The sequence below is a fragment of the Spodoptera frugiperda genome, chromosome 16 (assembly GCF_023101765.2).
Source record: "Spodoptera frugiperda isolate SF20-4 chromosome 16, AGI-APGP_CSIRO_Sfru_2.0, whole genome shotgun sequence".
NCBI lineage: Eukaryota > Metazoa > Arthropoda > Insecta > Lepidoptera > Noctuidae > Spodoptera > Spodoptera frugiperda.
In genome coordinates, this window is record NC_064227.1 from 2,133,680 (window position 1) to 2,159,926 (window position 26,247).

Below are 26,247 nucleotides of genomic sequence, written 5' to 3' on the forward strand. Positions count from 1 at the left end.
CTTTACGAGTTATTATATAAAAGTTTAATGTATTTGTAACCACCGTGTTTATATAGTTATACTTTACATACACCACTTAACTATTGAATAATTAAACTCCAGTTAATAACATGTTCATTTTAACTGTTACTTTAAAATAACATGTTATATTCGTTAAACTATTTTTTTATCGTTATTGCGTATGTGGTTTAGTAATTTTATGGTTTACTTCGTAAGTAAATGTTTTACAAGTGGGGTGTGGGGTTGTTTTTCCGGTTATTGGTCTGTTTGTGTTGGGTTCGATAGCCGGGTTGTTAAATAATACTAAGTTAATAAATTAACGTTTTATTAACAGTCCCATTTAATATGTGATAACTGTCAAACACTGGAAATAAGACTGTGGATTAATTATAATTTGCATGACCCGGGAACAAAACTCGCACCAGCTACACCGCTATGCTGCTCAGAAATCACACTCCCAAATCCTTATCATATAAAGAAGAGAAACCATATGTTGATTATTAAAAGAAAGACAAATAATTAAATCTAATACCAAATCATTATACAGATCTATGAGCCGTTTTAGGTGCTACGAACAACGTAACGGGCCACCAACGGGGTGGTTTTTAGTCAGTAAGAGTCTGACACTCTCTCTCGTCTCACCCAAGACGGGAGAAATCGTTGGAAGATTTTCCCACATCCAAAAAGACTCATTTAAAAATTAACCACTTTTCTCAAAAATATCATTTTAGTTACAGAGGCTTCGGTTCTAGGTACGACCGGGGTGGTTTGTAGTCGGTAAGAGTCTGACACTCTCTCTCGTCTCACCCAAAGCGGGAGGAGTCGTTGGTATCTTCGAAAGAGCCTTTTGAGAGGTAAGAATACTCTTATTCTTACCTCTCAAAAGGCTCTTTCGAAACCTAACCTCTTCTCTCAAAAATATCATTATAAACGTCTATACCAATAAAAAATTAAATTGAATATACAAAAGTACAGTCAATTACAGTAATTAAGTAACACGGCACGCGTTTATCGCGATGACTGTACCCATCGTTGGTTCCACGTTCAAATTCCATAATTACATGTTTAACTTAAGTATTGTCATGGAGTTTTAATTTTAGAATGCGCAAGAGTGCATGTTTGATACACCTGTTTAAGTTTTTAAACTGTTTTTTTTTATTGGTTTTATGTTTATGATGTATAGATTGTTGTTTGGACATTAGCAAATAATAAAGAGTACCTATTCTTTTTTCTTAATTGATTCCATCTAGAGGAGGGACTTTCTGACTAGCTGAAGATGAAAATGAATTCAAGATTAGTATGTACACATAGCTTAGCACTGGTAGATACAGATCTTAGCTAAGCTATGTATTTTTTTTATTGGAAAGAAATTAATAATAATTTCTTTATTTTCTTAATTTTTTCATTTGTCTTCTGAAAGAAAGATGCGTACTATGGATGCGTGCTATGGATGGTTTCACTACTATCAATACATTGTATACTCAAGCTGCGCATTTTCCTCGCACAGCCACTTTGTGGCAGCGCAGCTTCATAGCACATCTTACTCGGACAGCTACATAGCTTAGTATCATTGGAAACGGCCACATAGTTCCACAGCTTAGCTACAAAGCACATCTCTGGTGAAAAAGCACCCTTAATGGAATAAAAATAAAAATACAAGTTCCAAAGCATGGCATGTAATCAGATAAAATTCGCGCAAACGGCACATGTAACAGTGTTTTTGAATCACAAACTGAGATAATGTTGTTAGCATAACAATTGTTTGTACTGATTACTTGCATTCATTTTTAATTGCATTCCCGTTGCTTCTGATCAAAAATGGGATAGGCAGGGGAATGTTAACAGATGTAGGTACAATTGTTAAGTTATACTGGCCACGATGATCAATATCTTAATATGAAGTACTGAGAATTGTGAATCTAGAAGTCACAAACATTGATGTTATAAAAAAAGTCGCTAGTTATCCTTCGATCAACTTTAACTGATCGAAGTATTAGGGTAGATGACTAATTTATTTTTAATGTCCATCTTGTAAATTATTTTAAAACATTAGACACGTAGTTACCTATTTTTCATAGTCTATAAGAAACAAATACTTTCGAAGATATCAATTTGAAATAGGTATCAACACTAATTTCCTTACAGTAAGGCTCTGTGAGACACTAATAATTTCCAAATTGCAAAATTAAATTCCAATTCGTAATAAAGAAGTCAATATTTGCCATATCTGACCATGGAATTTAAGACGTCAATCACTCTGCGGACTACCTAGCAGGTTACCGGGGCTCCGACTCAAAAAACGGGAGTAGTAACTGGGTGGTTTTTGGTCAGTAAGAGTTTGACACTTCCTCTCACCTCACCGGCGAAGAAGTCATTAGATGACTTTCTCCCCTAAAAAAAACATCAATCACTACTATTCCAAAAACATTTTTTCTGTAACTTCATCATCATCTTCATATCGGCCATAAGACGTCCACTGCTGAACATAGGCCATGTGGTGACTCTTACTGACCAAAAACCACCCCGTTTCTACTCCTGCTTTTCGAGTCGGAGCCCCGGTAAAGCCGCCTAGCCGCGATCTTCCAATAGTTTTTTAACTTACTTCACAATAAGCATGTTCTACACACGACATTACACTGGGTATACCTGCCTACCCCCTTAGCGCACAGTCGCAATGATAAACAGTTACACGCTTATCAGATACGGACACGCGAACATTATTTATAGCAATTTTACATATTAATGATGATAACGTTAAGGATTGGACAAGCGTTTTTTTGTATTTCGCTATGGTTCCTTACACTTTTTTTGTAATAAGTATTTACTTTTTTTATATTTTCGGAAAAGATGTATACAGGTTTGTCAATCTATTTGGCTACCCTGAAGCTGCGGACTACCTAGCGGGTTTACCGGGGCTCCGGCTCGAAAAGCAGGAGTAGGAATGGGGTGATTTTTAGTCAGTAAGAGTCTGACATTTCCTCTCGCCCAAGGTGAGAGAAGGCATTGGATGATTTCTTTGATCCGTAATCATGGCGTTTGCCATAGAACCGAAATATCGGAAACTCACAAAAACTCATAAACTTGGTAAATATCCCGTTTTAATGATATAAACAATTCTTCAATATTCTCCATAAAACGGCTATAGAATATTAACTATATACCATGATCTAAGACCATATGTAATAGGTAATGCTACCATACAACAACTGCTTAGCATTTCTCGAGCATTGGAGCGTGGAAAAAACAAGGTAATTCCTTTAAGCCATTAGATGGAATTTCCATGAATTTATTATGAAACTCTATGGTAGACAGAGTTGAATTTAATTTGTTTTAATTATTACCATTTGTCGTGGTGGCTTCAAGTCATGCTTCAAAGGTTTAAGAAGCTTTTTATCGGGTGGTCTTATTGGCCAAGTAACTCTGTTATCAGAGTTCAAGTAAATAAATCCCTAAATCTAAATCTCAATTGGAAATAAATTTCAATCCAATGATTATTTAATGTCAAAACTATACAGCCTTAATCGTAGCTGTTAAAATAGCATTCGGAGTACGGAATATGAAGCTAAACTGAATACAATTTAGATACTTCATTCAATACGGATTCAATGGACGATAGTGCTGCTACTCAAGAGTACGAAATTCATAATTTCAATGTCGATCGATTGGATACAGGATTGTAAGCCCCTAGGACTGAAGATGTCAACTGTATGTTAGTTGTCTGGACTACTTGCCATCCAAGTGCCATCTGATGGCTTTTTGAGGCGTGTGCAGAACGCCTAGGCTAGCCTACGCCAAGCTTGGGTATTATGGCAAGCCACTCTCAGTTGGAAGAGGCCCATAGTCCAGCAGACGGCTGTCACAGGCTATTATTCATGATGACCACATAAACTTACGTACAAAATTCACACGATTACACAACCACCACAGGGACCCCTAAAAAATAAATAAGGTTTTTTTAATTAGTACGATAATATGATAATAATATTGTTCGCTTTAATGAAAAAACCGTCTACGTTAGTGAGTTTTTTTTTAACTTTTTGCCGTTTTTTATCGGTTTTTTAGATGTAAACGTAACCGGTTTTAGGTTAGGTCAAGTTTTGCATATTATTGATACATTCGTTTTTTTATGCAATATTCACGTTTTTCGTTTCTCACCAGAGTTGGGTAGAATGCACATTGCACATCTCGACAGCTTCCTGAATAGTCCACTGATAAGCCTTCTCTACAAAAAGATTTACCATAATCTCTCTAATTCGTAGGTGGTTGGAGATCATTTTAAAATTTTTAAAGGTTCTGGCTTGACGACTTTTAAGTGTGGGAGAGCTATTCTTCGGTTCGACCGGAGTGATACCGCGGTCTCAAAGAAAAGCAGCGTGAAACAACGCTTGCATTGTGTTTATTTGTGTAAGTGAGAATACCGGGGCTCCGGCTCGAAAAGCATGACTAGGATTAGGAATAGGGGTTGTTTTTAGTCAGTAACAATCTAACACTCCCTTTCTCAAAGCGGGAGAAGTCATTTATGATTTTCCCCTCAAAAAAAGAAACTATTGGATTTATTGGTTGACAGGGGGTACACAGGACACATAACGTAACTGGTGAGAACTTGACATTATGTTGTTTAACTTTGTGCCTCTGTTCATCTTCATCTTTCGGGAATAGCGTGATGTTATATTACTGCCTTAAAGAATAACAAACATCATACTATGTTACAGAAAATTATAAACAGGTTTAATAACCTTAATAAGCTCATTAAAGATTTTTTTCCATTCTTTCCTTTAATAATTACTTTATTTAATAAAACCCAATACCTCATTAACAAAGCATGTCCATTTAAACGTGTATTAAGGTTACAATTTTCTCAACCTGCCCATACCAAATACAACACATAGCGTGATAATATACCTTTAAACAAACTAAAATAGAAAATATATACTACAATTAGATACTGAAAAAAAAAGTAAAAGTACCTTTTAAATGCCAAGTACCTATGTCTTTTAATACCCTATTTAAACTCCCATTGCATAAGGATGTAAGTGCAATTTTTTGCCAAAGAAAATTAAATTTTTCTCCTATAGTGTTTAAGTTGAAATTCTATTGGAAGAAAACAAAAGGGGTTGTGGTTTTTTTCTCGTTAATTAAAGTGAAGATTTTAATAGCTGATGGCAATATACTTATATGTTAGAAAACCATAGACCGTGGTTGTCTGGGCCGTTCAAGAAAACAGGGATTGTGAACCTTTGGACAGAAAAAAAAGAAAAAAAAACATTTTTGTCGAACTTTTTCTAATGTGAATGTGATTTATAATTATTGTACTTAACACTTAAGATAAGCGTTAACATAGACTTCAGTTTGGAGAGTCATTAATAAAATTGAGAAAGATAAGGTACTGACTTTTTTCAACTATAATTTAATTATCTACACAGTTTTTCTCTGATATCAAAAAAGTCAATCATTTTAAATAATGTGATATTAGTTTAAAAGATCTTGTCGTAATTCATGTCAATTCATAGTTTCATAAAATACTTTGAGAAGCGATGCCAAAAGAAGTTATTTAGTTTTTTACCCATAAATAAATAGCATTCAAGACAAATAATAAATTGAACCTAACAACAAATACAGCATAGATTGATTAGCCATTACACATACTGCAACTTTCACATAATTCTATTAATTATACCAAGACATCACTAAAATATAACCACGATTTACAACCACCCATTAAAATCACAATTTAAATAATAGCAAAGAAAGTCTTAGATTTAAAACCGAACTCATAAATTACGAAAAAAAAAAAAACAACAAACGATCATCATCGTCAACGAATCAATCAATCAATAAATTGTAAGAAAACACATCAATCACATTTACAAATTACACTAAACACTTAGTTTGACGACAGAAAAACACTCAACACTCAATTGTCACGAAAAACCACACTAAAAGTCATTATAAAACATTTTTAGTCTAAAAACATAAACGTTGAACGCGGAAAAAAACATAAACAAACTAATTTTCAAATCACTCCGTTGAACATTGAAAAACAAAAAGCGATTCCGCTTTGCTTTCAAAAGAAAATAATCACGGTGTCAAAATGAAGAAAAAAAAAACGTTTGTAACTAAAAAATACTGAGTTAGGCGCCCCTGTGCTGTGAAAAAGCGGCATCAAGGAATGAAAATTACGTATCGCCGATGTGAAAAAAAAATGAACTAGAAAAAGTGCAGTTAGCGTATTCTTTGTGATAAGCGAAACACGCAACTCGTGCGTTCAGTTTGCAATGTGTGGATACGCTTTGAATTTTTGGTTTTAAAGCTATATAATATTTATTGTATACTCATACATAAGTAATTTCCTTATTATTATTTTGGGTAGTTATTTTGGTATATTGATGTGAACAGCAGTTGCAGCGCTATCAAAAATTAGGGCATATATGTGTCACAGAAAATGAGCTGTGTGCCAAATTAAAAAGTTATTTGTGGTAATAATAATATGATGGTTATTTCAGTCACAAGATGTTGAAGCCTTTTCCAGTGATTTCCAAATCTTTGGCCCATAAGTCGAAGTCCTGCGTTGCGCTTGCCTCTATTAAAAAACTAACTTTTTGCTCCATTCCTGGCTTTTATTTGAAAAGCTGTTTTAGATTCCATTCCTCAGTGTCAGAAATCACTTTAACGAAGTCAAACTATTTATTCAGATAATCCTTAATTAAGCACTTTTGAAACGTCAAATTGAATCGCCGTACATACTTTCTACAAGATAATACATCAGTAATTAACAACAGTCAATTAAGACACAGTTCTAAAACGTGTGCCCAGAAAAATGTAAGCAAGTCGAGAGGGGAAAATCTTGCAATGACTTCTCCCGCCTTACGTGAAGCAAGAGGGATTGTCAGGCTCTTAGTGACAAAAACCACTCCGTTCCCGCTCCTGCTCTTCGGGTGACAGTAACCCGCTAGGTAGTCCGCAGCTTCAGGTCGGGCATCAGCTTTCTAGACCCCATCTGGTGGTCTGATAACTTTTTGAGGCGCGCACCGTGCCGTACGCACGGATCTGGTTCTAACCAGGCAGCGAGCTACCTTTGCTCGCCGTTCACAGACCTGTACGAGGTAGAAGTATAGGTAGCTAAACTGTAGTTTAATTAATATGGAATCAACATTGACTCTATCAGACTTGTGTCCGACTGGGTCCAATATTGTTACCTACCAAATGTTTACCATCTAAGCCTACATTGTCCAGTAGGGCTGATGCCTGATCTTGAGCTGCGGACTACCTAACGGGTTTACCGGGGCTCCGGTTCGAAAAACAGGAGTAGGAACGGGGTGGTTTTTAGTCAGTAAGAGTTTGACACTCCCTCTCGCCTCGCCCAAGACGAGAAAAGTCATTGGATGATTTTTCCCCCCTCAAAAAATAAGCCTACATTATGGAATGCAATAAAGAATTGAGTATTGAGTATTGAGACCGCATCCACAACACACCAACCAATGAATTCACACCGGTGCTAGTCTCGAGACAAGACTGAATGTATTTGCAGTTTTTTCACGAAAGCAAGCGATTTATTTAATATTATAATAATTACCACGGTCCGTGGGTAGCGCTACGCTTCGTGTGTTAGATACCCCGCTATGCATTGGCGGCGTGGTGCTTTGTGCTAACTTAGTGTTTTAGATTGGTTTTTGAAGTCTATTAGTTTGGAGGGTTAAGTAATTATTAATGTATTAATTAAGTTAAAAATGTTAGTCACTCCTAAAGTTTGTCACTCCTGATTTTTTAATGGTATGCCTTTTTTGTAGTGATGGGGGAAATCATCAAATTTCTACACTCGCTATGGGTGTGGCGAAAGAGAGAGTGTAAGACTCTTACTCACTAAACACCATCTCATTTCTACTGCTTTGACGTTAACTACAACTCCGAATCGGTTAGTCTGATGGCTGTTTTAGGCAGGCGGTTTGCGATGCGGCGTTAGTACCTATGGTTTTTGGAGTCCCAATTCGCGTCTGTCTACAATCCTCAGATCCACAGTCCTCAAATACCTATCTATAGCCCTTAAAAGCCAGCCATGTTTTTGTAACACTTCTGATGATGTTTCAGTTGGTGGCAGTTCTGATGCCCATGCCATGGGCAGCATCAATCACTTATCACCCAGTGATCCATCCTCTCGTTTGCGCCCTGTTTCATAAAGAAGATCTCTTATTATCATAAGTAATGTTCAGCTCCGGGAATCAAACAGTGAACCCCGTACCTATTGAAGCATATCATCCAGACACAACAATGTTGCAATTACGTAGAACAGACACAGCAGATCAAGATACCCTAATCTGTTGTATTCATTGAATGGATCTTCAACCTTAAGTCTTAGTGTTAGAGATGACATTTCATTGCAAGAATTTTGGATAGTTTGATGTGCGGTGTCTAAACAATAAAATTTATCTAATTATTTCGTTCAGTCGTAACTAAATGCATACTTAATTATGAATATTCATAAATAGCGGCTTTATCTGATTTATGATGGATTTAGCATAATGCATTAGTCTTCTTGTGACGTCAAAGTACATAGAACGCATTTTATCATCAAGTCTACTGATCCCGTAGATCTCATAGGAGCTGAACTTCTGTTCTGTAAATCTGTAATCTTTTTATACTACGATATAATTATAACGTATCTGCCAATTTTGCAAATTGTAGTAAAACCTCTAAAAAATTGTCACGGGCTGTCCAGTGTCCTTGACAAGCTATCACTAACTCGACGACAATGATGATTGTGTTGAAATTATTTATATCTGCCTACCACCTTGTGTATTTACGTTTACTTATTTATTTTCCGCCTTTAATCTTATAATTTATATGTACAGCGCCATCTATGTAACACTATCATAAACTTCAACCCTTAGTGAATTACTCACTCGAACACAAAGACGATCTGACGCACACGTTGATCTTAGAAGTTCAAGTATCGTTATATAGATGGCGTTGTATGTACCTCAAGTGTTAGTACTACAGTAACTCAATAGATGGCGTTGTTCGAACCTAAAGTTGCGAATTTGACTTGATATTACTAAGGGACGTTACATACTACCCCATCTAAATAATGCAGGTTGAAGCCGCTAGAGTGCGTGTTTAAGTGAATTTGTGAGTCGCTTGCACTTTTAGCAGTTTATGCAAAATGGTATAGATGGCATTTTTGTTAAATTCGTATAACGATAATTTTCTCTTCTAAAATTAATATTTGATTGCAATAATAAATTCTTAATTTGATTAGAACAAGATAGAAAGAAGAATTATTTATAATAATAAGAAGAAAGACTTTGATTTATTTTTCTTGGTGTAAGTTGAGTTAATTTTTTCGGGAGCAGTATTTTTATTTAGTTATTTACCCAAAGGAAAGGCTACTATAATACTACAAATAACTGAAATCAGATTAGAACAAAACATTGCTGGGACACTACCATTTAATTTTCTCCTATATCGTAAGCGTGTTTATAAACGCCATCTTATAACACCTCACTCGATCCCGAAACAACAATTTGTGAATAACATCCCTCATATAATCATTTGTTATGGGAATCGAACCCGTTAAATACGTTGTGCAACATCTGGTTGCCACCTCGAAAATTATTCGTATAGACTAGACAACAAACGCACTCTTTTACGAATAGGTACGTGTCGGTAAAGTACCGCACCTTTTTTTTTTGTGGGGGGAAAATCATCCAATTACTTCTCCCACCTTGGGCAAGGCGAGAGGGAGTGTCAGACTCTTACTGACTAAAAACCACCCCGTTCCTTCTCCTGCTTTTCGACCCGGAGCTCCGGTAAACCCACTAGGTAGACCGCAGCTCTCTTATAAAAAATATAATAATCAGAAAGTACCGTACCTAATGCAAACTTTCTTATCAAAATCTTAAACATCAATCTTTGCATTTTTGTAGCCATCAATCTTTATATTAAAAAACTGTAAAGTAACTTGAGAAAATAAACATTTTATTACCTATTTATCGAAAATATGAAAAATAAAAATGTTTTCCAATAAGTAAAATGTAAATAAAGATATAAGAAATATTTAATTTACCTTGGTGATTATTTTTTCCTAAAAGCGCGCAATTATTTACAAATGCAAGCGAAGATAAACGTCAGACAGAAAATAACTGGAATTTTATCTCTTTACTCATTCATACGAGAAAATAAAAAATATCTAATAAGAAACCTAGTAAATTTTTATCTAACAAGAATCGTCTAATAAGAATATTGTCTGTTTTAGTTTAGCTACTCAATCAGAGATGGCGTTGTTAGTCGAGGATTTTTTAAATCAAAGTTTTGTTTGCTCTTGTCTTGAATATTTTATATATTTCTAATAAAAAACGCTTTTGTTATCTTTACTATGGATTAATTTAGGAAATAGAGGCCACTCACACAAATACTTACTAATTTAAATATTAGTAAGTATTTGTTTTTTTTTTATATTTGATGGTTCGACGTTTGGTCACTATCTCACCTAGTATTCAGCGATGATGTGGCCTACGATGGAGCACGTCTGCCCATAAGCAACCTATTCACTGGGGCCTTGAAGACACCCAGGTTATACCCATCAGGAAACACAGACTCCGGCAGAGTTCCAATCCCTAACAGTTCGCACAAGGAAGTTTGAAGCGAAGCGCTTCGTGCGAGTGGGTAGGACATCTACGACCATGAACATGTCTAGTATCTATCCTGAAAACACTCACTAAATACCATTTATCCAATTTGTTACATTTCTACAAGGGTTTATAAAGAAAAACGCACCTATGAATCATCCTTTTTATTTTTTTAAAATAATTATAGCTAACCGTTTCGGCAATAATAGTCACTATACTCAATTTAATGACACAATAAGCATTTTCCGTTGTTAAAATTAAACAATTTTTCACAATAAAATTAATGGGTTAATTAAATTTGTTCAATAAAATGTAATAACTAAAAAAATATTGCTTAACGTAACAACACTGAATCTAACTATAAATTACATAGCAGTTCTTATTTTGACTAAATATTGAGTACAAAAAAAATAATAACTTTTATAAAAAATATAATAATATTTAATAAACACATCGAGTAAATCTAAAATAATTACTTAAAAACATGGCATCGTTTTATATTAATATTTTTTTAATAATTATTAAACTTAAAATTATAGGGTACAACTCTATACACGAAAAAATAATTTTAAGATAAAAATTACAAAATAATTAAACAAAAAATTATCTGTCGTGAACACTCGTTACTAAAGAGATTTAAGAATATCCAACATGTATGTATGTATGTATGTTTATTCGCCTAAACATCGATTAGGTACAGTAATATCGTCACATCACATTTCTAAAATTTATTTACAATTTTGTTTTAATTTTTACTTTTTTTTAAGTTTAAATACAGCATGCCAAACAAGAATTTTGACTTCTACCTAACCCGTAAATTTTTTAAATCTAACGCCTAAACATTTTGAATTTTTTACAATTTTTACGCCGAAATTATATTGTAGGTAGTTACAATATTATCATTAATTTTTTTAATATTTAAATTTTTTACAAGTTTCCGTGTTCAAATATTATTTTTTTACAATTTTTATTAGATAGATACTGTTTCCAAAAATGTTGTACAACAATTATTTTTGACCAATCACGACATTTTTAAAAGATAAAGACTAGAAATACACCAATTGAATTTTTGTTTTGGATTTTACAAAAACAGAGAAATGTAAACGATTTAACAAAACGTTGTAACAACGTAAATGCCCTATGTGACATTACAGAGGCTAGGCATTACAATAAAATAGACAAAAAATAATGCGCTGTCAGAGTATTTTAAATTCACCAAAAACATTCCAAAAAAGTAAAAACATATTCCTTTTTTTAGTTTTAGTTTTGAATTTTTCTTCAAATATTTTAGTAAAATTTATTTCCATGTTAAAATTATTGAATTTTTAGTTTTTGTAGTTAAAGTTTATAATAAATTGATGATTGCACATTTTTCCCTTAAAATTATGAATATATATGGATACGACGTGAGAACGGGATGGAATAAAATCCCGTTTAAAAAACACCAATAATTAATTCCATTAACTATCATATTTAAGTACACTGATATATACTTTTTTTTTGTATTTATTTGTTTTTTTTTATTCGTTGTTTACTACTGTACTGTATAATATAAAATACGCAGTTTAGTGCTCATGTTATATTATATGAATAACTATTCATAAATAAATATTCAAGAACATTTATTTATGAATCGCTTATAGGCATTACATTACATTAATTACTAACTTACGATACATTAAGATTATAAGTCTACTATGTGAGTTAAATTGAAAACTTGGCTATCCTGACTACACTTAATTATGATTAATGATGTATATTTAGCTAAATATGTCATAAAACAATAAAAAAGTTACGAATTACATAAACGAACAAGCGAAAAATTAAAATAGTATTAACAGTCAATAAGGATGTGTAATTCAAATCAACAGCAATTCATTGTTTTAAAAACTTAACAATTTTGTAAAATATTGTCAATTGCTTTACCTGGAATTACCTGGATTTTAAAATTTGAAAATCACTTTTTTACATATTAGTTTTGAATTACATTTTTTGTACCCCAAAAATTTTATTACTATTGAATTACCCCAAACTATAACAGTATTTTATTTATGTTACACACATTTTTGATTTTAAAAGAGTTTACCAAATACATTTCGAAATAGTATACAACTCCCAAGTAAAGCAACGAATAACATTTTACAATTAACTTTAAAATAAAAAATGTAATGTAATCGCTGGTTCAAGTTTGCGATTCGATGTTCAGTTGCAAAACAACTGTAAAATTGGTAAATTCAATCACTTTTTCTTGCTCGAAAACTGACCAAAACGATGTTAAACTTCATCGAGCTCAAGTGATAATTCAAAACGTTTTTCAACGAATTTTTCTATTAACAAAACAATTAAATAACAAAAAACTTTAATTATTAATAATAGCCAATTAAACTACAACATTACGGAACGTCGTATCCATCTTAAAACTGACAGCGCATATAAAAATTGAGATTCATGCAGACTAATTTCCACATGGGAGAAGACATTAACTGAATCCAGTACTATTGATACTAAAAAACTGTCAAAAAATATTACAAATGTTACCAAATGCTACCAAATGTTACCAAGTGTAATATTATTTGACTTTGTATCGGCGATCCAGTACATCGCCTCCACTGTTAATTAGGCTTTATATTTAATGTACACTGCTTAACTACGGAATTTTTGTCATAAAATAAAATGTAGAAAAACATTTTTCCATATTTTTTTTCCATTCAACATTAAAAAAATTCACCGTCGAAAACTTAAAAGTAACCTCTGACAATTCGCAGACACGATCTGTTATAACTATTCCTTTTCGATGATCACAGAAAAAACGTATGCGTCCACATTTTTGCGCGGCGTCGACCTAAACACTAAATTTTCTCATTTTATTTTCGTACCCTTAATCAAAAATTCTTATCATTAAATTTTACGGTCTCGAAAATACGACTTGAATATATTTTTTTACAATAAATTTACAAATACGGCGCGCAAAAACGTGGACCACGTTGCGTCATGAACACTTTCTTGGAAACGTAACTTTTGATCTAAAAATCTAATGTTAGGATTCACGATCCGTGCTTTTTCTTATTTTTGTACAACTCGTCTCCTCTGAGTTAAGTTCCCTAACATGATGGTACATTAATTATAACTTTAAAAATACCAAACGTTCATAAATTTTTCCTTCTACTAAGACCTAAATTTAAAACAATACCTTTTATACAATATTCATAGGAACTTCTTTTGTTGTTATATTAATTTATTTATATATTAATTTATGAGGACATTTTTTACATAAATAGCGATCCGTTCACTTGGAATTTTATGCGATTTTTCATATTTTTTGGTTTATTATCAGTCAAAATTGTTTTCACGTCCAATATAGGTTGAATTTTTACTCACGTTTCCTAGAAAACATATGTCTATTCGGTACCGGGTAACCATTCGCGTCTCGGTGTAACTTGCCTGTCCGTACCAAAATAATAAATAAATCTTCGCCGAAAAGTTTTGCATGTCATAAATGAAATTAAGAATAAGGAAATAAACATTTGAAATTAAACCATCTTTCATTCATAAAATTAAAAACACGATAATGAAATAAAAAATGATTTTTTGGGCTATTGCATTGATTTTTTTCCTATTTACATTGATATAACGTAGCAGTGACATCACTTTTGATGGAGCGCACATCACCGTACGCATATACCAATATTAATTCAAGAATCAAATAATTACGTACATTAAAATCAGCTTATTTTTACCTTACCTATGTTACGATTATACGTATAATACAATTTATATGAACAATACAAAGTATAATTATTTATACAGTTCATATAAACTGTGTCTTATTATTATACATGTTGATAATATTAAAAAGAATATTCGGCAACACTTGACATTCTCTTAAATTTGACGTTACAAGAAATCCCCCACAATTTATGGGTAAAAAATGGGAGATATTTTGTAACCATGAACTATAAATCTATTACGGCAACTGTATGCATTATTTATTTATTTATGTTTATTGTTTAATGATTTTATAATTGCTGAGAGCAATTATTAATCATTTGAAATGATTTCTGGGCTATTGCTGTTTAATTATGCTTGTTTGAAAATAAAAATAAAAATGTAATTATGTGGGCTGTGTGAACATCCGTGATGAAAAGAATGTCTTGTGTTTTGTTTCGTCTACTCAAAGTAATTGTCGTCGTAAGCTATTATTGGATCTTGTTCTGTATTTTACTTCGACGTTTAGTCCAATTATGAATAATTGTCCTGTTAAATTGTAAGTTCAGTGAAAAATCGCTATTTTTTTTTATCAATTACAATTCCATTTTGTTTTATTTACATACAAAAGTAAGTAACGGCAGTCTTCTGAAAAAATAATGAATATTTTTTATATATACAACTATACAAATCATTTTGTAAATAATTATTTTTCCAGTTAAAATAATCAATATTAATGTTAAAATAAACTGTAATTTTTTTATGTTATAAAACAAAAGCTTCAACATTTACGTAAAGTGCTACGGTATTTACACAATTATAATCTAATATGGCATTTAAAAATAAAATACGCCAAGAAATAAGAAAATTTTGAAATGAAAATAAAAAGTTAAATAAAATTTATTTTTGTTAAATAGAATTATTTTGTGCGTTCAAAACGTGACTAGCATAAGACGTGTTATTGCGTGAAAAGAATTATTAATATAAATAATTATTAAAAATTGAATAATAATATTAATAAAATATCCTATGGAAACATAATGCAACTAATTATATTGCAATAAACCATCGCTAAATGCGACAAAACGTGCTTAAACCTGTTTGGCACATCCAAAAGTTTGTACTAAGCTAAGAAATTCACTGCTCTGGTGGTAAAGCTAATAAAAATAAATATAATATAATATAATATAACACTCAATAATAACGAAACAAATAATAGAAGATTGCACTGTAATATTATTTGTCGTAACACTACATCTAATTACTTGTTCGGGCGAGTTTTTGTTCCATTTTTTGTTCATTCATTCAACTATTTTAGGTACTTTTTAATTATTTTATATACAGTAAAATTTGTTTCCGCTAAAAGTTTCCCTATTTACAACAGTTAGTTCTATCTAAATTAATGTTATTACTTTATAATTATATACTTTTTTCATAATTGTATACTTTTGCCGGCTAAAATTAAAACGTAAAAACACTTTAGAGTCCAAAACTAACTCGGTAAAATAACAATCGTCAAGCATTACCAATCAGAGGCGATTTCGTTCAAATTCCGGCCCAAAAACTGTTATCATCCAAAAAATACAAAAGTCACCCTTTTATATAATTTCCCTAAGATTTACGAGCTAAATTACATCTATTGCGGCGAAATCGCATCGGATTAGTAATAGCTGAATTTTCATGGCTGAGGATTTTGCTGTAAGTGGACAGCTTGCTGAGCGGCTTGTTGGGCAGCCTGAGCAGCCTGAGCTGCTTGCGCGGCCTGCATGTGCTGTTGCTGGACGGCCTGTTGTGCGGCCTGCTGCGCGGCTTGCTGCGCGGCCTGCTGTGCGGCCTGTGCAGCCTGCTGGGCCACTTGCTGTGCAGCCTGTTGGGCAGCTTGCTGGGCGGCGGCCTGCTGTGCGGCCACTGCCTGCTGAGCTGCTTGCTGCGCCGCTTGTTGCGCTGCCTGCTGCACTGGTGACGGCAAGTTAAACCCTAGCATTCTCGGATCGTGCAATCTCAGCGCCTGCTCTAACCGCTGCTCTTGTGCAATTCTAAACGCTTCTACTAATTCTGGTGAAATTTGTCCACTAGCATCATTCGGTGGTTGCGGAGGAAAGCCTCCGTTGTGTCTTAAAGGACTTGCAGCATCGTTACCGTGTGCTGCAGCTGCTTGGGAGACGGCAAGTCGAAGTGCTTCAGCCTGGCTTCGAAGTAAGGCCTCTGCTTGCTGAATTCTCAATGCGGCTTCTGAAGGTGCTGGTGGTGTTTCTGCCGGAGGTTGAGCTGGTGGTGGTTCTCTGGCCAGTTGCTGCCTCATCGCGGATACCAGGTTGGCAGCAGCTACCTGCACGGCACTAGCACCCTCGCCAGGCTGAGCCATCATGTTGGCGGCGGCCGCGGCTATGGCTGCGACTCTTTCGTCTCCGTACGCTTGGTGTCCATTATTGGCTGATCTTAGAAGGTCCGTGAGTTTGTTGACTGCCGCCCCTGCTTCTGAACCAGCTGAGGATGACAGTCGTCCATTCGAGGATGAGTCTGAGTGAGCTGGAGAGGGAGGTGCGAGGTTCAAGAGACCTGACCCTCCAGCTGAGGCCGAGACGGCGGCGATGATGTCCCTCTCTCGTCTCTCGGCTGCTGCCCTGGATAGAACGTATTGGGCAGCGAACTGATGTTTCGGTTCCATTCTCATGTGTTCCATGTGGGAGAGGAGGCCTGGAATGTAGAAAGGCAAATGAGAAATGACCTTTAAAATCGAATTTGACAATTATAATTTATAGTATTGCACAAAGAATCAAATCTACAAACACATTGTTAGTTGTCCAATTCATAACTAGCTTTTGCCTGCGGCTTCACGGCATCTATGATAAATGTCCTTCGGGAACGAGATTCGATTCCGGTTCAAAAATATTTTATGCTCCATTCCGTGTTGTGATTTATCTCTTTGTCAAGTTTTAACAACTATAGTCTAGTTGTTATCGACTTGGTGTTTGCATATTTGACTGATACGGTCGCGAGTCAATATTAGACAAATATGCAGTCAGATATCTTGAGAATAATTAATCAAGTACTTGGGAACAGTGCTTGTTGTGGTTGGTATTTTCAAAATTTGAGCTAAACTTATAAACTTTAATGATACTGAAAACCTGAAATTATTAACTAGATTTCGAAATCCTTTGTAAAATTGGAATGATTTCATGTTTCTTTTCATAACTCCGAATTTCTTCAATGAGGCTATTCAATTTTTTCTCTCAGTAGCACAGTTTTCTTGACTTGAAATTAACTTTACAAGACCACTTACCACTTTCATGCGTAAACACAGCCTGGCAAACAGAGCAAGGCCACATCCTGAGTCCACTGGTCAGTTGGGTTTCTGGGTGGCAAGCCAGGTGCTTCCGCAGGGAACCCTCGTTCACGTAGTGCTTGCCGCACACCGGGCAGGGGTGGTTCGCCGTCCGTCGCTTCGCTATGTAAGGATCAACAGGTTTAGCTTGCGCTGGGTACGGTGACGTAGCCGGTGGGCCTAGTCACCAGGATTAGGTAGGTTAGTGGGTTAGGGGGAAGGAAAAAAGAAAAAACAATAGGTTAGTTCCATTGTTAGTTCCATTTTTTTTCGGAGACGATACCTTGTCGGTTGGCTAGCTACTCAATAATGAAGTATTTTTTCTAAAGACATTCAATCAATTGAATAAAACCTTTTCAACCGACAAAATGCCGCCCAAACACTTAGATTCGATTAAACGAAATCAAAACGCGAAAATAAATGGAGCTTAAATAAATCAATAAGTAGAACCAAAACAGAAACCAATTAACTGAACATTGGATGCCAACGAAACGGAATTGACGATAGAAAACGAGGAAAACGCTGCCATTAGATACATAAACAAAACATGTTATGATAATACAGACTGAACGCCATCCGAAGAATTTGTAATTCCAGTGACAAGCAAGAAATGTTTGCAAAACACACTACCCTCAGAATGATGCTAAAACAATAACATTTAGTCCCCGGATCGCGTTCAGCGCTTATTTATTAAGTTACGTTTAAGATTTATGGATACGATACGTTTTTGTTTTACCGTTGATATTGAAACCAACACCCCTCATGGCTTTGTGCCAGCTGGAAGCTTTTATAACGCTAAACATAATGTTAGATAAGTGCTACTTATCGCTATGTTACGATGACCAGTTACAAACTTCCAGTGGCATAACTTACATACTATATCTCTCCTTTTGTAACGTACTTACAAGTTACGTTATGTTAATAGTTAATACAATTATTTGAATAAAATGATTTTATACGTGCCAAGGTTTAAAATAAAGTTATTCATAAACAAGTTATTAAAAAAAATACGTTAAATCAATAGGAGAGATCTTACAATCTAAATTACAAACTAAAACCCAAAAACAAATTGAAAAAAGAATGTCGAAGACGTTCCATTCCCAAAAGCGGAATAAAGCGTCGTTATCAACATTCCATTTTCGAAAGAATTCAAAAAAGGAACTTCTTCGACGTTTTGCTTGTCAACCGGAGTTCTTTTTTCAAACCAACCAATCCTTCGAATATTTGAAAAGTCGAACGCTGTGAAACTTACTCGCAACGCCGGATGCATTCGGGTCCTTGTGAGTATTCTTCATGTGTTCTACGAGAGCTTCGCCACCGAACACTACTTTGTGGCATATTGGGCACGGAGTGGCTGTAGCGCCACCTATCATGAGTGCCGCGTGTTGCTGCAAAACACCAAGGTGCAGCTGAAGCTCCTGTTCCACCGGCGGTGGCGATGCGGGCATAGCAGTTCAAAGATTAGCACACATTCGTAATAAAACACACAAAATAAATATACAGTCGAGAGGGAATTTTGAAAGAAAAATTTGCCAAACAGTCAATTTTGATATCAAGCAAAATAATGTTAAAATTGCCAATTGATATTTCTTGTTGTTAATTTTGAAACTTATAATAAAATGCTTAAATAATTGTTAAAAAACAAAAAATAAGTTCCGTTTGTTTTTGAGAACTTTAAAATGTGATAAAAACAAAAGAAAAACAGTGTACAATTGCCAAAAACAATATCAACAATGATAACAATATTACAATTTTGGTAAATTGTTATGTAAAATAGAACAATATTTCAATCAATCAGCATCTATTCAGAATAATAATAAATTACATTAAATTTTATGAAGATTATTTTTATACGAAAAATCGAATTAAAGATATTTAAAATTCTGAATAACAATAATTCAAAAAATATAATTTCTTTTTAATAATTAAATTCACATTAGGAAAAATGATTTTTTATAAATTATTTTAGATACTGACCTTTGCCGTATGGGTTCTCAAACTGCTTTCAGTGGCAAAACCTTTCCCGCAAATATTGCAATGAAACGGTCTATTTTTGGCCCTTTCCACTTGAGCGTCATGATTCCGTAGATGCTGTTGAAGGTTCGAAAGTTGGATAAAGGCTCGGCCACAGTCAGGGAGATGACACTTGTATGGGCGTTCCCCTGTAAAGAAGGCTAGATTTAAGACTGTGTTGTACTCTGGCCTATCAAATACTTTAAAAGATAGGTCTTATAAACTTCAGTGCCGTCCGGTCTAAAGATAAAACTGATTCATTTGAAGTTTCTTGCGATTCTTTCGCATGTGCTAAGAGTTCATTTATAGAGCACAATAAACTGAGAGAGAGTTAACGCAACACAATACATTTGACCCTAATAATTAACAAGAATGTTTTTAAGATCCAATCTTTAAGATCCGAACCATATGCTCCTATTAAACCTAAACCAAACATCAAAATTAGAACAATCGACGTTCGAAAATCGAACACTAACGGTAATCTTACACAACGGAACCGCAAACCAGTTCGAAATTCGAAACAATCTCAGCCAGCCGTTGCACGTTTGTTAAAAAGCCGAAAAATCACGACCACGACCTAACCCAACGCGAAAGAAACCGAACGTGGCGTTCCATTTTTAAAATAAGACCATAATAAAACGAACGCATACTTTTAGCCTGTACTGCAAGCAAATGCATAGGTCGTTGAACGCACGCACACAGGCGCGTTACCCACACAGAGGCGCGTGTATGTACGGAGTCCTGGGCTTTGTTAGTGTATGTGAATTTTGCATGTCTGGGAAGAATGCGTGCATATTATACGCGTGAGGGACTAAGATTATTGTAGAATTATTTCCTAGATGCAACTAGATAGATATGTATGTGTATCTGGTGTAGGTTGTAACGGTCCGATCGCCATATTTATTGCCAGTAAATTTTATAAGTGTATATGTTTTATTAGTTGGCTGATAACAGTGATTTAAATATTGGTTTGTCTGTTTTATGTTCGTGTTTGGTTATTGCGAGATCTCGACGGTTGTTCGAAATTAATTGGTCGATATAATTATTTAGTTATTTGTCTAATTTGAGAAGTAATTATTGATTTTTTTCAGCAGTAATTATTTTAGATTGTATCATTGGCACTTTTATTTTTTGTTGGTGATGTTATTATTTAACATAAATCTCTTTAGGTTATAAAAATTGTATCGTAAGTGGTTATGATGCTAACTATAAAGTGCCTGTTAAACATTATGCAATTGTATTACCTAAATGAGGTCTTAGGTACGATTCCGGAAACCACACACTACATAAGTCAATAATCACCGATCCTTCACGGTTAATTCAATCTAAGTGGTGATTGTTGTGTCATGGTGATTACTGTATAAAGGTTCTTAGTTTTTATTGGAATATCACGACCTTTTAGTGAGTAGAGTACTATAAAATGTAAAAGTGTCGAAATTTTGTGAAAAACTTGTTTAAAAAAACTCAAAAATGCGATTATAAAATGAAGTAAAAATACACAAAATAGTATTTGTCAAGATTAATAGATTTTTACAATTACTTTTTTTTTATCTTTTTAAAACAATATAAGTAACTAGTCTACAATTATTTCAAAAAGTAAGACGGACCAACCAACTTCACAGACTTTATAGTCTACATAGAGACAAAAGGTCTATTTAAAAAATACAAAGAATAACTTAAGAGACAATATAAAGAATTAATCAAAGCATATTACAATATTATTACACATGGACATGATCCTACGATTACATCAATAGACAATAAATAAAAGTACTTTATGGTTTTTCATTTGCTAATAGCAAACGTCTATAAATGTTTATTGATGTTTTTAAATGGATTGTCTTTGGTAATAGACGTTGTTTCATATAATAATAGGGAAGTTTCTAAGTGATTTTTGTGAATTAATTACATAATGCGTTTTATTTTCTATTGGCGATTTTATTTTCTGTGTGTTATTTTTATTCATTAATAATTATTTGTGAATAATAAGTTGGAATGTGTTTTTCGTGTGTCATTTTATTCATTAATAATTATTTTTGAATAATAAATTGTGTCTTCAATTATATTTTGTTTTTAAAGTTTATCGTGTTAATCTTGTTTAAATAAAACGACGTTCATTTAATTTTAAAGTTTACTTGTATTACAAGTTCTATCGTAATTAAAATTTGTGAACGTACGAACACCTAACCTTTTTCCTGTCTAGTAAATTCTAAAACCACATACCTTAATCACAATCATAAAATATTTTACAATCACTTAAAAAATAAACGATACCCGCAATCATAAACCCATATGTAATCTGTGGACAACATCATAAATGTCATATTAAACGCAATATATTTCCGAACGCAAGAAAAAAACAAACAAACCTAAGATTAATCTTGTCTATGGTCAATATGTCTTCCGGGTTCGCTGTTCCATAGACTATTGTGGCTTCACCGCCATTTTTCAACGTATAGAACTTGCACAACCTACGCGTGAACCAGCCAATGGTAGTTGACCCCTTTGCGGTGTGTTAGTAAATTAAGTGAGGGGTCTAGTTATGTTGGCAGCTAACAGTATAGCTATTTTTGTTATTTCACTATGAATAAATGGGAAGGGAAAGGCGCTTACCTTAGCACAGTTCGGCCGATGTGCGATGGTAAAGGATGGTATCTTTTAGATCGTGAACGGATTTATAGTTTGCTAATTCGAGCTCTTGTGTGATTTTTAAACCTTATTTTTTAGTTTTAGGAGCTTTTTATAATTAAATTTAAATCATACAACTATTTAAAATTGTGTTAAAAACAAACTACTAGACATATTATTTATTATTTTTAGTAACATTACTGACAAACACAGTCACAAAAGACAACAAAAGTCTTTCTAAAATTCCAAACGTTTTTAGGACAACACTAAAAAACTAAACATTAAAACATAACACAAACGGTCAAAACAACAAAAACACCTAATTAGTAAAACCTAAAAACATTTCAAAGCTAACTGGAATCCAGGTACAAAGCCTAGACAGAACCTAAGTGCCCTGAAACCTACGCGTTCGATTTACATACAAAAGTACCTCAGAGCCACCTTTGACTCGCCTGCGTAGGCATTAAACATTCTTATGTAGACAGTTAGTCAGTTTCCGACTCGGCTTTTTGAGAGAGATACTATAATTTAGTCAGATAAAACAATATTATTGTCATATTTATGATTAAAACGGCCCTTATTTTATACCCGCGGCCAGCTCTGAGGAAATCTAAGCTAAGCTAAGCTAAATTTAGAGGCACCATCTTTTATTTTGAGTTGACAATCATGGCGGCTAGTGTCATATTTATCACGCCGCCGCTATTTTGTCTATGAATTTTGACAGCTGTCAAATTGTGACAGCTAAATTTATTGTGTCAATTTTGTAATCATTGTGCCAATGTTGTATTGTAGTGCTTCTGTTTGATCTCGTTTTATTGTTTTAATGCCATTATAAACAGTTTCAAATTGCAAAAAGAACAACAATCATAGACATTGTCAATTCTCGTTTACATTTCACAAAGGCAAAGGAATTCAGTTACAGAGCCAAGTTTCGCAACATAATAATTATAGGTCTATTAAAAACTTTGCAGACATTTCGTAAAAAAAGAGTACAAAACTTTATCTTTTTATGTTTAAAAAGAGAGAAAAAAAAAGAATGTCAACTCAAATAATAATGATTAAAATCTACGTGTCGCTCGGGACGTGACTTAAGAGAATTTAATTTAATTTGTCTTTTAAAAACTTCGCTTTTTGTTTTGTAAAAGATTAAAAATTCTTTGACAGATAAAAGAGTTTCGTTGTGGTATTTTTTAATGTCCTTTTCTGACGTTGGACAAAACCTTCTGTGTACTAAAATGGAAGCACTAATTATGAGATTATTATTCATTTAGTTTTTCAAAAGCAAAACCTCGAGCTCACTTAATCATACCTAATCTAGAATTGTATTAAATTGACAAACATTTTTTAATACATAATTAATTAGGAAATCATTGATTTGTTGACACTAATACATAGTTTCTTGCTTTAATCAGACCCATAACACGTTAGAACATAGTCAGCGTACCAGCTACAGTGCCTACCATTCATTCTATGTACATCATACTTTAGGATAGACGTGATGTGTCTACCCTAAAGTATAATGTATGTAGTGTTAGACTCTTACTGACTAAAATCCGCTAAATAGCTTAACACGCTAAACACCGTGGTGGTCACCGGTGACCGACGTTAGCGGAGGATTTGCCTTCAACAGTTTTCTATTGGCAGTCAAAGACTTAAAAGCATGATTGTAATCATTTCATCATACCTAATAATGATAATATTTTTTCTTCTCATACAAGCTAAAATCTAACTACATAACACTACAGATACATAATAAAAGTGTAGGTTTCTACAAATAATATAATATGTCGTAAACTTATAATAACCATGTGACATATTAAATTCCGTGCACATCTAAAAAAGGACATTAAGTATGAATGTGAGACATTAATATGATATGTCAGGCATACGTCTCCTGCACGCGGATATAGACAAACTATTACATAGACATACACACATACATACACACGTATGTGAGTTGTACATGTCGTAGGAGAGTGAGTTGTTTCGAGTTTTCCGGAAAATTCTATGGCGGAAAATGTGAGTTTAAGATTTGAGTGATGGAGTTGGAAGTCATTGGAGAGTTTTTGTCAGCTGTTGTCGCTGGACATTATGTTGTCGCTGATATGATGATGAATTATTATTCAGTGGTTTTGCTTGTATTGTATTAAAATCTCATTGTATACTAATGTTTGATAATAAGATAAACATATAATATAACAGTAACGTGATTATTGTGAAAAGAAAACTGATTTTGATTTAAATTCCTAGCCACAAGACAATCTTTATAAGGTCCCTAGAATAATCAAATAAAACGGATAATAATCCTAGCTAAAAAAGCGATAATAATCCAAGTAGTAAGTTAGTAACAAACCCGAAACTCTAACTTATAACCAATGCCAACAACACACCCACACAACCATACATACATAGGAATACACACAACCACGTAAGCATAGATATGGCGGCGGATTCGAAAATTAAAATTAAACATATCTCGTTGCGCGTCGATTTTAAAACACGTCGGCCAAGCGGCGCGTGCGCGATGCACAATTTATTTTTGAATTTGGAACGCAGACTTCGCGCCGTTTTAATACTGCACGCGAAAATTATTCGCGCGTTTTTGATGTTTTCTGATTGGCAAGGCAATTTTTTTTTGTTGAATATATTTTTTTTGTATTTATTTTTTTATATTTATATTGTAGATAGTTGATTGCATTGTTTATTGGTTAGTTACATTGTTTGTGTATTAAGAATTACTTGCATATTGGGAAAAATATGTGTTTTATTCGAAACACATGTTTTACCCGGCTAATACAGTAAACTAGTACCTATAAAGTTAAAATCTACTTTCAATCACTATCTATTCCTCTTATAACATCACGCCTCCCAATATCAGTATTGAAAATACACTGATATTAAAATGAACGCTATCGCATCTCTTTCAAACACGAAACATTTTACTAAAATGAAACACATCTGCATTCAAACTATGCTTGGCAATAGGCTAACTAAAAAACAACCCTAAAATGCAGCTAAACTAAAAACCAGCGCTCCATACGCCCCATTTTACGTAATAACCCAAAATGCGGCACCCGTATTCAAACTATTTGCATGTATGTATGTATGTTTGTGAATTTATACAACATTAATCATTGCTATTGGAAATTTAAATTATTGGGCCTCGAATTTGCGTGCACACATGATGGTGCAACCTACCCATTCTCCCCCCGCGTGGGGGACGCGGGGTGGGGTGAACAAAGGGGGGCGGGTCACGCACTCCCACCCAACTATGCCACCCTCGCCCCCAACTATTTCGGGGTGGGCAGTGGGCATAAAAAAAAATATAATAGTATTCCACCTGCGTCCGTTGGGCGGAATTCGTATTGACGTTCCGTTAAATATGGATATTGGGAAGCCATTTTGTTTTGTAGTGATAATTTTGGCAATGCGTTTTACATTTAAACTCGCTGTAGTGTGTGTTATGTTACGCTTTATATTCCGTGTTCCTGTGTTTTCGGCTAATAAAGTAAATAGACATAGTTACATTAATTAACATGGCTCTTACAGTAATAGTTATTCAAGTTAGAAGGATTATTAACCACTAATAAGTTGTTTTCTCAATGGTTTCATCCGTGCTGATCTCCTAAGTGACGTAGCGACACTAGCGTAATGTTACATGTTTTGTAGTTATAATAGTCCACTACTGGACTATGAGTCTCTTCCATACTAGACTTTGGAACGACCACCTAGTTTCACTGACGGACAGACTGATAGACTTTTATTTATTTCTTAAAAGTTGACTTTTAAACGTACCTATTTATGGTTAAAATGGAATAAATGATGTGACTTTGACTTTGAGTAGACCTAATCGATTTTTAGGCTTTACAAAATGGTTACTAAACACTTATTTTACCTTCCTACTAATATAATTAACTATTTTATTTTTTCCTGCAGGTGTGTTTCTAAAAAACA

The 26,247-nt window shown here is 33.9% G+C and overlaps 1 protein-coding gene across 18 annotated transcripts in view; it reads right to left on the bottom strand.

Moving 5' to 3' along the window:
• Nucleotides 1-10,771: 10,771 nt before the first annotated feature.
• Nucleotides 10,772-26,247, bottom strand: part of LOC118281929 (zinc finger protein 628) — a 126,669-nt gene continuing 111,193 nt past the window's right edge. For 17 of the 18 annotated variants that reach the window (XM_035602750.2, XM_035602749.2, XM_035602770.2 and 14 more), the window contains 4 exons: nucleotides 19,630-19,814; nucleotides 18,905-19,070; nucleotides 17,611-17,832; nucleotides 10,772-17,024 (listed from right to left, as the gene is read on the bottom strand). In XM_035602750.2, the coding sequence (XP_035458643.1) occupies nucleotides 16,006-17,024; nucleotides 17,611-17,832; nucleotides 18,905-19,070; nucleotides 19,630-19,814 (1,592 nt within the window). In that variant the 3' untranslated portion in view covers nucleotides 10,772-16,005. The remainder of the gene's footprint in view (nucleotides 17,025-17,610; nucleotides 17,833-18,904; nucleotides 19,071-19,629; nucleotides 19,815-26,247) is intronic. The other variant, XM_035602760.2, reaches the window with a different exon arrangement.